We start from the raw sequence: 14,320 nt of genomic DNA on the forward strand, positions 1-14,320 counted from the left end.
ACAGGGACCTCTTGTGGACATTTGAAGAATTGCAATATTTAATACTGCCTTGAAAAAACTCTACAAAATGACTGAATGCACAACATCACATCACAACTATACAATACTATTTCAAGGTAAAATATATCTTAAGTTAATGGTTGACCAAAGGTTCCAAAGAGTGGGACCTCTCTATTCCTACAGTGGTGTGAAACTACATATCTTTACTGATGTGTTAACTATAAAATAATACTCTGCTATTACATTTCCAATCTAAACACTCCATTGCAAGTCAAAATGTAAATTGAATATAAAGAAATATCAGCAGTAAAATGTACTTATAGTATCAAAAGTAAAATTGCAGACTGGCCCCTTTCTTTATATTTTTTATATATTATATTGTTGTATTTTTAATACTAATAATATATTTTAATATACAGTTGAAAAGTTTAGAGTAAATTATACAGTACGAGCACACATATAAAAATCATTTTCAAATGTTGACTAATACAAGCATTAAGTATATCAAATGGGTATTCTCGAGTACTGTATAGTGCAATTAAATTAAGTGAGATGTGTCTGCAAATTAATTGAATCAAATCTTTAATGATAGAAAAATGACATATTGTCACTTGAGAATGAGACTCTTTCAAAAGACAAGCCTATTGTGTAGATTATTATGTGTCTTGATAACTTTTCTTAACAAAAGGTTGAATAATAACGTTGTTATTTTAACAATGAGCAATGGATTTATCAAAAACCTCTTGTCTTGATTTGTCTATTGAAGGCAGAGCACGTAATGTACTGAATAAACTGAAAGCTACTGGCTCTCTAATTACGTCACCCTTCCTGCAGAGGCTGCTCACATCCGGGGGAAAAATCCCTTCCTTGACTGATCCCTTGCTGGATGATAAAATAAGCAGTTTCCTCTCGAAATGTCAGATATTCTGACAGACTGTGTTTTTAAATGTCATGCCTCCTCTTTTACGTTCATGTCATTTCATCTAATTCGTACCTGCCACCATAAAGAGCGCCCTGTAAGAACCCATGGTTACATTACACTCACCTCCAATGCTTCCAAAAACCTTAACTCGACAAGAAAAAAACTGATGTTAGGCATGGATTTAAATATATGATTCATAACATTTCAGTATGAGATGGCATGTTCTCCTGTTTAATAATTAAATTACAGTGTATTTAGTATTTGTTGTATTAATATACAGTCAACAGCTTCTTAAATGGTTGCATAAAGCATGCTGTTTTAGTGATTTGGCTGTTAAGGCTGGATTTTAGTTCACATCCAGTTCATAGCACTGACTTTTACGTGATTTATTTTCTATTGACTTTTCATTGATATTAAATGGTATCAATACGTTTTGGTGTAAAGAATAATTCATATTGTTTGTTGACACACAAGTAATACGTGTATGGGGAATGAATACTATGAATATGGGTAAGTATGTTGTTACAATTATATTTTTGCCCAACATTTTTAACCGGCACTTTAGTAGAAAAGTTGAGGTTGCCACATATATTTTTCCCCCAAAAAATGGTTTACCTTTAGCTATTTGTTACATAACTTGGACGAGCAAAGCTGATCATATCATAGTCGCTACTCCAATACAAATGTGGTTATGTGTTCTACTGATTATGAGAATTGAATCAAATTAAATGAAAAAATCTCAGAACTGAACTATATAACTTCATTGGTTTCCAATGTTATCTGGTCTATTATGAGAACAACAATAGCCTGTTGTCAGGGACATAACTTTGCAGTTGTCTAATTTATTTGACTTGATCCAAGACATTTTAGGTTTATTTGACTTTTTAGGATTGTCATGTCTTGTTGTTATGTGTCTCAATAATAGGCAAGCCGTGACAAGCATTGTCCCTCATCATCAAGCTCCTAGGCAGCCTGAGCAGGAGAACATTCTTTCCTCCCCAATGGGCTTGTGTTTTTTAATTGGGTAAGTTCTGGCTCTAATTTAGATAAGCCCTGTCAGTACTGACTTATAATTAATTGTGTGCTGGCTCGGCTAAGTCTGGCCTATAAAAAGATATGCTTAACATCAGTGGAACTAACTCTGAAACAAAACAGGGATTCAGCTGACCAGGGAAACACACTTTCAAAGAATTGTTAGGGTGAACATCTTGTGACTGGACCCATATACAGTCTATGTGTGGGACAGTACTGAACATTATGTAAGTCAATTACTGTAGGCCTACACTTAGGCTACTCTATGTAGAAAAGTAGAAACCTGTTGTCGTTAAAGACTGAATGTGAAACTCATAGTAAAGTCATCAAAGTTTGTAGGATTCATCTTATGGGGTAACTTCTGTGCTTATCCATCCACTTGAAATATGCCAACATTTATTTTTTACAGTTGTTTACATTCTGCTCATTGTGCCTTGCACATAACCTCTGGTAAAATAGTAAGATTTAGGTTTTGTTTTCTGTACAAATTAAACATAAGGTGACAGATAATGTGTGATTTAGAGGAGCTGGTGGGCAGGGCTTTATTGGGTCTGTATCCCCCTGTTTCCAGTCTTTGTGCTAAACTAAGCTAACTGACTGCTACTGTTGCGTTAGGTTTATTAATCTACTCATTCAACTCTCTGCCAGAAAGTTAATAAGTGTCCCTTAAGGTAGGTTAAACATTGTCTAATCTGATACTGTGAAAAAAATTACTTTCCTTTAGAAAATGCTTTTCCTGTTGCTATGTCTACTGTTGCGCAGACTTTTATGAGAGAACAATTTAATAGGGTTTACATGGTAACTCAGATTTTTTTTTGTTTGAAGGCTTTGAAAGAGAAAAAGCATGTTTTTTTCAATGTAAACATCTTGACTCAGCCACACCTAACATCATAAGACCACTGACTGAGTGTGAGAATTGTTTCCCCTGCAGCGTTGTGATAATGCAATGCATCCTGTCGTCTAAACTCCATTCATATGACCCCCCTCTTCCTGTAAGAGCAAACAATGGCTCGATTGAAGAAGAGATTGAGTTTATATTGGTTGGGGTCTTTTTAACTGACCCTCGTGGTTAAATTACAGACAGAGGGTTTTTCAGCTCCTTGCTATCTATAATTGCTCAAAAAAGTGAGCCGTTGTTTCTGTGTTTGTGAAAAGCATGAATAAAGATCCTATATGTTTTGAAGGTATGTAGGATTTTGCAAGATGTCCCACACACACATACACACAAACACAAACAAACAAACACAGGCCAAAAATATTAATGTCCCTTAAATGTATTTCATTTCCCCCTATACCTTTATATCAAAAAAAGGAAGCTTGCTATTGGTTGAGTGTCTCCCCACCCTCCGCCTACTTTCCCCCGGTTTCCCGGGCAACCTTGTCAGGGTGGAGGAAAATAGCAAATCATGTGAGGGCATAGCATCTTTCTCTCCCCTCTCTCCCCTCTCTCTCATCCTCTCTTCTAGTGTGTGTGTATACTGTATGTGTGTGTGTATAAAAGGCTCTCTCTCCATGCTTTCACTTCACTCTCAGCTCTCCATTGGTTTGCAGAGAGGATAGGCACAAGACTGAAAAGAGAGGAAGGGGATACGACCATAGGAGATCCCTGTGTTACAGTCAGTGGGAGACATTTCTCTGACCTTCTTTCACTTTCTCCCCCCTCTCCCCAATGTGTTTTGGGGTTCCCTTCTTTCGTTCTTCTTCTTCTTCTTAAGCGTCTACGCATTGTTGGACCGTGGCATCGATGCAAAATGGGTTGTGGCAATTCCTCAGGCACCAACACGGCAGGAGGGGGTGAGTGTTTTTAGGGAATATGTGTGTTTGTATGAAAACGAGGGAGAGTGTGAGGGAGAGTTGTCACTGTATCTGCACCAAGGAGAGAGAGTGTTGTGAATGTAAATGAAGTGTGTGGGGGTTACCCTTGTCTTGAGATGCCCATGTCTGTGTGTGGCTCTCAATGCCTTGATTTCATTCATAAAAAATCGACAACCTTTGCATCATCATGTATGTGTGTGTCTCATCATGACAAATATGTATTTTTAAAAAGCCATTGACAGAACAACAGAGAAGTAGCCTCAGGAATGTCCTGCTTTGATATTGGTTATGACCCTATACTGTTATTATAATGTTAACGTCTATATTCACACAAAGGATGTCCTCCATAGCTAACAGGTTTTAATATGTTTTTCTCACTTATTTTTTTTTATCGTGTTTCTTTCTCTGGTATGTTTGTCCTTGTTTCCATGGATTTACAGTATGAAAGACAAGCAGCTTTAGTGCCTTTGACCATTGAGCAGGTTTCTTTTATAAAGCCTGGATGACTTGTCCTCGAATAACACACATCTCTCTCTGTTGATTCATCCTAATACAATACCTGTTTTAAATTATACTGTACAAATCTCTAGGGACCATGGTCAAATTGGGGCAAAAATTAGATTTAAGTATCTGCAGGATTACCTCACCACCAAAGGCCATTAAAAGCAGTAGGGTGTCTGTTCATGCTGGTGTAATGGGTGTGTTTGCTTGCAGGTACGTAATTAGTGCTTGCCAGGCACGTTAGCAGAGCCACAGCCAGCTACTGGGAAATGTGATCCAGGGTTGTTGTTTTTTTCCTTTACATACATCTACTTTCAGGTTACAATTTCTGTAAACAACACCCGAGAAGGTGTCTGAGTTTGTTGTGTGTGTGGCTTGTTTGTCCATGAATCCACCAGCTGTGGTCAGTTGTGTACAGCTGGTCTTTTTCCGTTTCTTCTTAGGGGTCAGCGGTCGACACAATGTCAAGAACGTGTGACATCCTGTCACTTTGACTTATGGTTGCACTTATATGTCAATGCCAGTTGACATCAGGCCAGAATCAAAGGACATTGTTTCCCCACACTGTTATTTTCTGTAGTTAAGATACAATATTCAATAAAAGGAAAATGTCACAACTCATCTATGTTTTATGTTTAAAGGTGGGGTATGTAATTTATTTCAGAAACACTTTTTGTTATATTCCATGGAATGCTCTTAACATCCCGATAGCAATGAATATATTAAATGCTTTGACAATAAATACATAAAAAAATGTCATCTGTGGAAGCCGTGGCGCTGTAAAAAGCACGACCAATCATTTTAGCCGGCCCGGCTAAAATAACTGGATGGCCTACCTGCCTGTCAGCCTTCCATCTGTGCACAAACTTATCTCGTGCCCTCATTGGTCATGTTTGCGTTCGTGTGTGTTGGAGGAGGGGCTCTTTAAGGAAGTGGCAGATTTTTTCCGGCTGTGTATTTTCACATTCTAGCGCACTCAAGCTGGTTTCTCAAATTACCTACCCCACCTTTAAGTGTTTCATTGCTATTAACCTCACATTTGTCTCTAAAAGTAACTAAACCTTTAACACTAATTATGATGTAGATGAGGCAAAATTGAGGCATTTTTTTAAAAGCTAAAAGTCTTCCTACAGTATGTGTGAATAATATTGGATAACAATATAAATAACATTTTGTATTTATATTAAATAATACATGACTTAATCGGACATGTTATAATCGTTAACAATTACTGTACATTTGAAAGCATTTAAAAATCATTATATCTATGTAAGACTAGAATGTAAGGTGTTATTACCCAGTTTTTCTGATTTAATATTGCTTAGACAGTAAATGTTAAAAAGGTGAAGAATTCCCTTGAGCGTGTTTTTAGCCGAGTGGTTGCACCATATGCCATTTAACCGCAATATCCCGTGTTTGCTTCCACTTTTTAAACCTTTGTTGCATGTCACAACACTCTTTCTCTCACTCATTAATACAATGTTAATACGTGAAAATGAGAACACTCAAATAAAAAAGCCTTTTAAATCCTAAATAGTAAGGTTAAAGTCAAATATGATTATTCTAAGTTGTAAGCTTCCAAGCTTTCAAGTCATACTAGAATGTTTCAATTCAAAACTTACCAAGCTCAAATGGCCGCCTCTATATCACATTGCTCATCCCTAGTCTTATGCACCCAGATGTGGGTATGAATGAGCTTTTGTCAGGCTACTGAATAGGCCCTGTGTCATGTCAGCTGACTTAAACATTTACTGTGAAAAAGCCCTCCTTTCCTTTAACAAGGATGACATTTACTGACTGTCTGAGTAATTTAAATGTTCCACTCTTTCCGCCCTGACATCTTACACGTGGAGTGTTCTTTTTGAAGGTACATGTCTACATTAAAACAAAATGGCATTAAAAACCCAATAAAGGGTATTATTGAGGGGGTTGTTCCTCCGCTGTTGTCATTGTGATACTGTACAGGCAGGATGATTATCCTCCTACTGAATGCACTGTGATCTCATTTTGATTCAAATCCTGCTTAGTGGACTGCATATGTTTCAGCAAAGAATGAGCTGTTGTTGGACGTGTCAAACAGCATTGGGATGAGCTGTTGTAATTTGGAATTAGAGGCATTCAAACTGCATGCCTTTTATCCATTTATAACATGTCCTCAGAGACAAGTTGTGAAATGTTTGTTGAAAGTGTTTCTGTATACTGAAAACCACAAAAATCATTAAAACATTTATGTTTGTGCTTTGGTTATGTGTAATTATACTGGAAACAAACTAAAAGGTTTGATGACTGTGTGGATCAAAGTGATATGATATGTGACTCTATTTTGTATACTGCAAACTTCAAGTGCGATCTGCAAACACCTTGACATGTACTCTCGTATTAATAGAAACCTGAACAGAAATGTAGGCTTTTTAAATGTATTTAAGGTCATTCTGATTTGCTTTACGATAACTCAACACCTCACAAGACTGCTGTTAGATAAGTTTTCTTTTGAAATGTGATGTATTATAAAATTACCACTCTTAATATGTCTTTGTTTATTCATAAAAGTCTATGATTCACATCCTATGGTTGTTGAATGAAGGCATTTATTAGTATGATCACATACATCCTTAGATAATTCTCATAAAATTGATTGGTCTTTTCATCTGTTTTCAGGGCCAGCAGACGTGTCAAAAGATGTGTAAGTACATTAGTCATATTAGTCAAATGTATTATATTAATGTATTATTTCAGCTCTTCAAAGCATTACTTGAAGAATGCATGAAGAAAATAACTATATCATCCAAGGTGAACACGGTGTCTAGAACAAGGTGTCTAAAATCCGACTTGGAAAATATATTTTTTGTTTCTGTGAGAGTGTTAGTTGTTTGGATACTGTTTACGAGCCGAATGAAAGCTTGTAGTCATACATAGTTGACCGAAAAACAAAGACCTCACTTGTCAATAAGAGAAAAGCAAAGATACTCAACCATACAACCAGGTCCCCGCTGGGTTTCATGGTCATACAGTTTGTCCTTAAAAAGTTATCATTTATCAAAGCTTTGGGAGGGGCAGCATGTCCAAAGCATTTCCTGGAATCTGTGTGTGTGTTTGTTTGGTTGTGTGTGTATGTGTATGTGTATGTGTATGTGTGTGTGTGTGTGTGTGTGTGTGTGTGTGTGTGTGTGTGTGTGTGTGTGTGTGTGCACTCCTTGATAACCATCTGAGCAGCCAGCACAGGACCCATGAGAGCTGACAGCAGCACAACACTGACTCACTGAAGCTAATCACAGCTTCCTAGGACTGTACTTTGTTATATTACTCACACACACACAAACACAGAGACACAAAGACACACCCTTGACCTGTATGTGAACAGGTGATAATAATACATCCGCAAATTGATTATCTTTTTTTATATTAAGTATTTTCTCAAGCTGGGGAGGTTCTTGGAAGTTGGATGAAACTAAAGTTGTCAATTCAGTTGTGCTGAACTGTCAGATGAGAATAAGCAGAATTCCCCCCCAAAAAATACATCCAATATTCTGCAACTGAGCCAATGCACTCTCTCAGCTCAGTTCTCAATGCTTGTGTGTGTGTGTGTGTGTGTGTGTGTGTGTGTGTGTGTGTGTGTGTGTGTGTGTGTGTGTGTGTGTGTGTGTGTGTGTGTTTGCTTGCTTTTATGTAATCTGTGCCCCCAAAAGAGCTGACCTGACCTGTGCTTCTTCTCTCAATCAGGACAGAAGATCTCCCGGTAGACGATGAGAAAAGAAGGTATTGTGCTAATTTGATCAAAATTCAAAATTTCCTCCAAATGTCTTACTCCTCTTTCAGGCTTTTGAGGTTGCGGTTGGGTGCATTTTAACCATATAAATACATTTGTACAGTGAGAATACGATTACAACTCCTATTTTTAATCATCATCAATGTCACTTTTTATATCAAGAGGAAAAAATCAGACAAACAAAATCCATGCACTCTTCATCAATGCCTGACAACATCACGGAAAGCGTAATGTGATTGTTTTTAAACAGGTGTGGTTTCCTCCAAGAACAGTTAGAAAGCTTCAAAGAGCTAATGCATTGCTAAAAGGAGAAACTGTATTGAATTTAGAACCACCACTAACTCAATCCCTTTGTCTTTTAAATGCTACATTCTTCTCCTCTGTTCTCAGGAACTATGGTGGCGTTTACGTAGGTATACCAGCAGAAATGGCCGATGTGGCCGCCAGCCAGTCAAAGACCCCATGAAAAGGTAAACAGCCATAGCAATGTACTATTCTCTTTATATTCATGAAAATTAATGAGCATCTTGTAGTGAAGCAGCTCAGAGCGTAGAGAGAAATAATCCCTGTAGTGAGCCCCCTCCCGATGAAACCACAGGCCTCTCTGCCTAAACTATTTTTGGAATATTTGACCTTTATTCTGACTGAATCCCAATGAGAAGCTTTCCCTTTACTTATACAGTTCAGATACTGAAAGGTGTGAAGATGAATATAGTTCACAACCTGTATTTTGACCATGACAAAGTAGTTTTCCCCGTGCGCCGTTCAAAATGGCAGCACACTGCTCCTAACACTAGGATGGGTCAAATGCAGAGAAACAATTTCCCCACGAGGGATTAATAAAAGTCCATCTTTTTTTATCAATTATTTTATTCCACCTATTTTAGCTTAGGGTTAGGGTTAGTATGTGCCTTCATGTGTGCCTTGCTATTCCTTTGCATGTTACTGCTTACAAAAGCATTATTCGTTCTCTCAGTCTGGAGCTATGAACCAATATAAAAACTAGCATTATGTTTTGTAAGGTTATCAGTTTTATAAAAACACCTGGAACCTTGCTGATATATTTTGCAGGCCTGAAGGCTCTCCCTGTTCATTCTATGTTTTGGTCCTCTCATGTTTGTCCTTGTGCTCATCGAGGTTAAACATGATAATGAATTGATTCGTTTTTTCGTGTCCTCAGGCACAGCAAGTCCGTGCTCTTTGTTCACTGAGGTCTCCCAGTTCAAGCTGCTGTGGAGTGCGTGGGGTTTTTTTGAGCACAGTTTTGACAATGAGACAGAATTACAAGAACAAGAAACTTGTCAAACAATTGTCCGATAAATATCACTGATTAAGTCTCACTCCCACCGTTGCAGTGATGGAAGAATGGATCTTTTCACAGTATTATATTATTATGGCTATTATGTTATCCTGTTTTCAAACATGTAGGAGCATTTTAATATTTATACTTGAAATACTGTAGATTAGTAGTACCGTACTTTATTATACCATGTTAGCCTTTCATGTCTTTATATGTTCAAAGTAACTAGTGACTCTGAGTGTTAAAATACATATAATGGAATAAAAAGTACAATATTTGCCTCTGAAATGTAGAAGTATAAAGTAGCATTAAATGGAAATACTCAAGTAAAGTACAAATATGTCAAGAAAATTACAATACTTGAGTAAATTGACTTACTTTCCACCATTGCACATTTGTGAATTGCAGATCCCAAAGGGAACAAACATAGGTGTTCAAAAGAAACAAGACTGTGTTTCCAGCTTTTAACACCACTTGCTCTCTTGACTTCTGTCTCATAAATTGAAGCTGGTACAAAGACTCACATCAAAGCAAATTACTCTTCTTTGTCTCGACAGGATCGTGCATTTTCATCCTCCCAGAGAAACACTTACCTTACAAGCAGAGAGCATGTAAGTGCTCCTGCTCAGACTCCTCACGCACTGAGTGTTCAGGCTTTAACACTGTCATTAAGCGAATATGTGGACAGCTTTCCCGGTATCTGAGGACGCTGCTTCATGGGGTCATGGGGTGCACAGCGACACCGAGATGAACAGTGAAAGTGTACATACGCCATCCATCATCACCCTTCAGTTTGTGAATAAAAAGATGTACATTGAAACGGACAAGCACCCACTCAACGGGATTTGTGACAGCCGTCTTGGCTCCTCGGTCACATCACTGGAACTTTCTCTTTCTTTCTCAGGAGGAGACGGGGGACTACACTCACTAACTGTCTGAGACACACACACATACCGAAAGCCCTCTGCAATAATAACCACTTCTCAGTAACGTCTCTAGCCATCAATGATTCATTGTGTGAACAGAGAGTACGAGACACATTCCTGCTACTACGTCACAGAAAATAAATAGCATTGATTTCAATCAGGGACCTGAGGCAACAGGAGTCTGGAAAACTGATTTAGCTGATTATTATTCTGATTCTAAATGCTTAAGTTAAATTTGAATGTATTCACTCAATCCCCCCTTATGTCCTGGGTGCGTCACAAGGTCGTACCTGCGGTCATCACTTGACTTCTTCCCCAGACTGATTATGTAACATCGGCATATGACTCACTACTCTCTACTCACTCTCACATTCAATTTTATTATGCTTTATCAGTATGAATGTGAGGTGTACAAGCATCAAGTATCATACTGTTCAATAGTGGAATGAGAAAAACATGTTATTAAGTTATCCAAAATATATAAAAAGAGAGTGTGTGTGTGTGTGTGTGTGTGTGTGTGTGTGTGTGTGTGTGTGTGTGTGTGTGTGTGTGTGTGTGTGTGTGTGGGTCAAACTCTCTTGCGTTCTCTCTCGTTCTGCAATATCTTCATGTTTCCGCTGAAGAGCTCAGATTCTTCACACAGCTCTTACAATATTTATCATAAGCAGAATAGTTACACAGTTTCCTATCATCTCACAACATAACGTATGATCCAGTGAGTAGGAGAAAAACATGTTATTAAATTATGTTCAGAGGCACAAAAGTTGTGAAAAAGGAAACGTCTCAGTAATTTCTTCTTACAGTTTATCTACATTGGATCATTGTAAGTGATTTATTGCAATCTATTTTATACGTCATTTATCACACAATATGTGAATATTATTCGTCTGTGTATAATCCTTGAAGGACAAAGCTGGTACTGTGCTGTATTTCTTTTTTTATTGTCACCAAATCCAATGAAAAGACTCAAACAAATTAATCTTGCGGCCTTCAGTAGCTGAAAGAGTAGTTTGGTTGTCATTGAGATAAGTATGAAGTTGTGGTCACATAATAGCAGGTAGGTTTCAATTGACATATATAATAATCAAACTGCTACTTCAAAAGCCAATAATTAACCTTCAAGCTCAACAATGTAAGAGTCCATCTCATCACCAAGGTCTTTGTATCCTACTGAAAATGAAAATGTCCTAAAACATCTCACAAACACAATTTCATTTTTTACATAGGCTCAGTTATGTCCTAAAACACCTGCGCTAGTTTTTTAGCAAATGTTACTTTAACAGCAGTGAATAGTGCATTTTGGTGGCTATACTGGCTTCAAAATAATACACATTTGGGGATTATTTTCGGCAGCAGTACAGTGTATGTGGGACTGAAAATATTGCCAATGTTCATCACAATGAAGGAACATGTCACCATTCAATACGCTGTGACTCATTCTGTTTCCAAACAACAATGGAGGACCGAGGTATGGAGGAAGAAGCTATATCAGGCTTCGACTAAAGATTGCCTATATTTAGTAGGATGAATTCAATGTTGTTGTATTGGGGGGGGGGGATCAACAATAAGACACTTATAGAATATATCCAGCATAGTGTCCACATAAAACACATTACAGCTGGGTGGGCATTTGGGGCCAAGGTAATTTGTCAACCGGACTCTTGACATCTCTGCTTTCTAATGAATGTACAACCTCCTCCACTCACCATGACCATAGAGATTCAAGAGATGTTCTCTCTGTGTTATACAAAACGTTTTAATTGCCTGTGCTTGGAGCCTTGACTGCCTGGACTAACATAAAAAAATAGGGACTTATTATTTCACCATGCCAGAACACCAGCTTACTGTTTACTGTTCGTGTCAGTTTTTGTCAGAATGACGCCCACTAGCTGCGGAGCTGTGTCGCCACATAATACCAAGGGATTTTATGTAGTGCATTTTAATTGTAAGCCTTTTTTTTGCTTGAATTTCGCAGTGTTTTCACTGTTTACAGTATGGTGAGACATTATATACTGCAGATACAAAGAGCTGCTTAATGCACAGTGTAGTTCACAGCATATTATATAAATAGCTACAGTATGCCTACAACACCACAGCACCAAGTTAATGTAGAACCGGGCCAGAGAGTACATTTTTGGTGTCCTTTTTCCTTTATGTCTACATTTCCTCTCTGCTGCTGCCTCATTTTTCCTACCAGAGGCTTTTGGCTTTTATAACATGTTGTGCTGCCTGTCTCTCCCTCTTTTATCATCTTCTCTGTGCCCTTTATGGTTGTTCCTCTTTTGTATGATGGATTTATTTGCCTTTGCCCTATTCAATAAATCTTACAAGGACAAGAGGGCAGAAAGTGGATGAATAACAAAATCACAATGTTGGATAGTTGTAAAAAGCTGTACAACACAGCATGTCTTTTGAGGTTGGTCGTGCTTAGAGAAGTACAATATGTTTTAAAGGAACAGTTAGACATAAGTTACCAAGACTTAAATAAGAAGAAGATTGATACCATATTCAGATATAACAGTGGTATCAATCTTATTGATCTTATCTAACTATTGGCAAGAAAGCCAATATCTCTGCTAAATGTCAAACAAGTCCTTTTATATATTTGTTCAGATCCTTCAGGTTTTGTACACATTATTGCTGAACATTACAGAATCCACTTGCGGTCAGAATAGCTGTGAATTGTTGTAATTATATAAATGCTTATCACACACTGGAAAGACATGGAGTGGCCGTTAAAAACCCACCTGTGTCTCTAAATGCTGTGGACAGATGTTATAATAAAAGAGGTAATACAAGAGGAGATTGAGTTTGTTCTATGAAAGTCATATTTAATAGACTATTTTCAATCTCACATGTTCTGTGTTGTTAATTCACACTGTACTCTTCGTGCAAACTACCTGCTCATCATATGTGATAATGTACTCCTTCTCAAACACACAGTCAAATTGGGACACGAAAACGTGACTTCCTCAGTGAAACTCATTAATTATGATCTCATTCAGTTATGAATGATTATTTATGACTTATATTATTATTATTATTATTATCATATATTATCCATGCACTGCTGTGTTTATTGATTGCAGCCCTTGTTGAAATGTATCTGTCTTTTTTAATCAATAAACCCGAGACTTGAGGGATTACATGTGTTCCTACTAGAGAGTCTCATAGACAGACTGCCTGACAACATCAAGTGTGGATTGCTGAGGGGAACATTTGTCATTATTGAACCGAGGCCCTTTGTCCGCCTGCAGCTAGATCAATCACAGCTCTGTCCCTGTATTTGACTGTGTTCGGAGTGCCTGGAGGATACAGGAAGAGGGGCAGGAGGTGGTAGGTAGATGTTAACTAATGTTATTTCTCTCATTTCACATCAGCAGTTTGAGCCCCTCTAGTGATCTCGGATTATGCAGTCGTTTCAGTGGGTGAGGACTGAAAAATATAGGCTGCTCATGTCATACTGAGAAATATAAATCAGAGTTTTCCTAATAAGTCAAAAAGGGACAGAGGGTCGCATGACGAGATTCATATCATCAAAACGTCCTCTTGTGGTTTGGTATGTCCAGGTCAGATCTCTGCTTCCATCTGCAGTCCCCAGGGATAACATCCATAACAAACACACCCTACAATGCTGGCATTCAGTGGCGATGCAGGAAGTGACATGCCCCATTACGCAAAGGAGACAGCAGGGTTTAAAGGTAAGGTTTAATGCATTAACCACCCTTACCTCCAATCATTGGTGCTTTTTATTAACTGTAAAGATAATCTATCCATAACCACATTCAAGGGATTTAATGCCTAAACCTGAACACATTTGAATAATATTTGCTCTGTCATAACCACAACCTCCCCTAACCTTAACCACAGTTGCCATGCGTAGATATTAAAGTGGGATTGGCATTAAAGGAAAAAAATACACCTAAATAAATGCCATTGATAAGAATCCAGGGCTTTTGCCTCCCTCAATTGACTGTTAAAAAAAAGCACACAGATTGTTTATTTATATTTTATTATAAAGAAAACCTGAACACATGTTAAAGAAAATGGACGTAAAG

The 14,320-nt window shown here is 37.8% G+C and overlaps 1 protein-coding gene across 1 annotated transcript; it reads left to right on the forward strand.

The window, feature by feature from the left end:
* Positions 1-3,436: 3,436 nt before the first annotated feature.
* On the forward strand, positions 3,437-12,094 carry LOC117497445 (overexpressed in colon carcinoma 1 protein). The gene is made up of 5 exons (XM_034149430.1): positions 3,437-3,748; positions 6,929-6,953; positions 7,991-8,026; positions 8,427-8,506; positions 9,894-12,094. The coding sequence occupies exons 1-4, from the start codon at positions 3,706-3,708 to the stop codon at positions 8,500-8,502; spliced, it is 180 nt and encodes a 59-aa protein (XP_034005321.1). The 5' UTR covers positions 3,437-3,705; the 3' UTR covers positions 8,503-8,506; positions 9,894-12,094.
* The last annotated feature ends 2,226 nt before the right edge of the window (positions 12,095-14,320 follow it).

The sequence above is a fragment of the Trematomus bernacchii genome, unplaced genomic scaffold (assembly GCF_902827165.1).
Source record: "Trematomus bernacchii unplaced genomic scaffold, fTreBer1.1, whole genome shotgun sequence".
Taxonomy (NCBI): domain Eukaryota; kingdom Metazoa; phylum Chordata; class Actinopteri; order Perciformes; family Nototheniidae; genus Trematomus; species Trematomus bernacchii.

What these genes read in the sequence shown, in the direction of transcription:
- LOC117497445 (XM_034149430.1), top strand. Translation starts at nt 3,706, where the DNA reads ATGGGTTGTGGCAATTCCTCAGGCACCAACACGGCAGGAGGGG. An exon ending in CACCAACACGGCAGGAGGGG is followed by an intron (nt 3,749 to 6,928) that starts GTGAGTGTTTTT and finishes ATCTGTTTTCAG; the next exon opens with GGCCAGCAGACGTGTCAAAA. An exon ending in GTAGACGATGAGAAAAGAAG is followed by an intron (nt 8,027 to 8,426) that starts GTATTGTGCTAA and finishes CTCTGTTCTCAG; the next exon opens with GAACTATGGTGGCGTTTACG.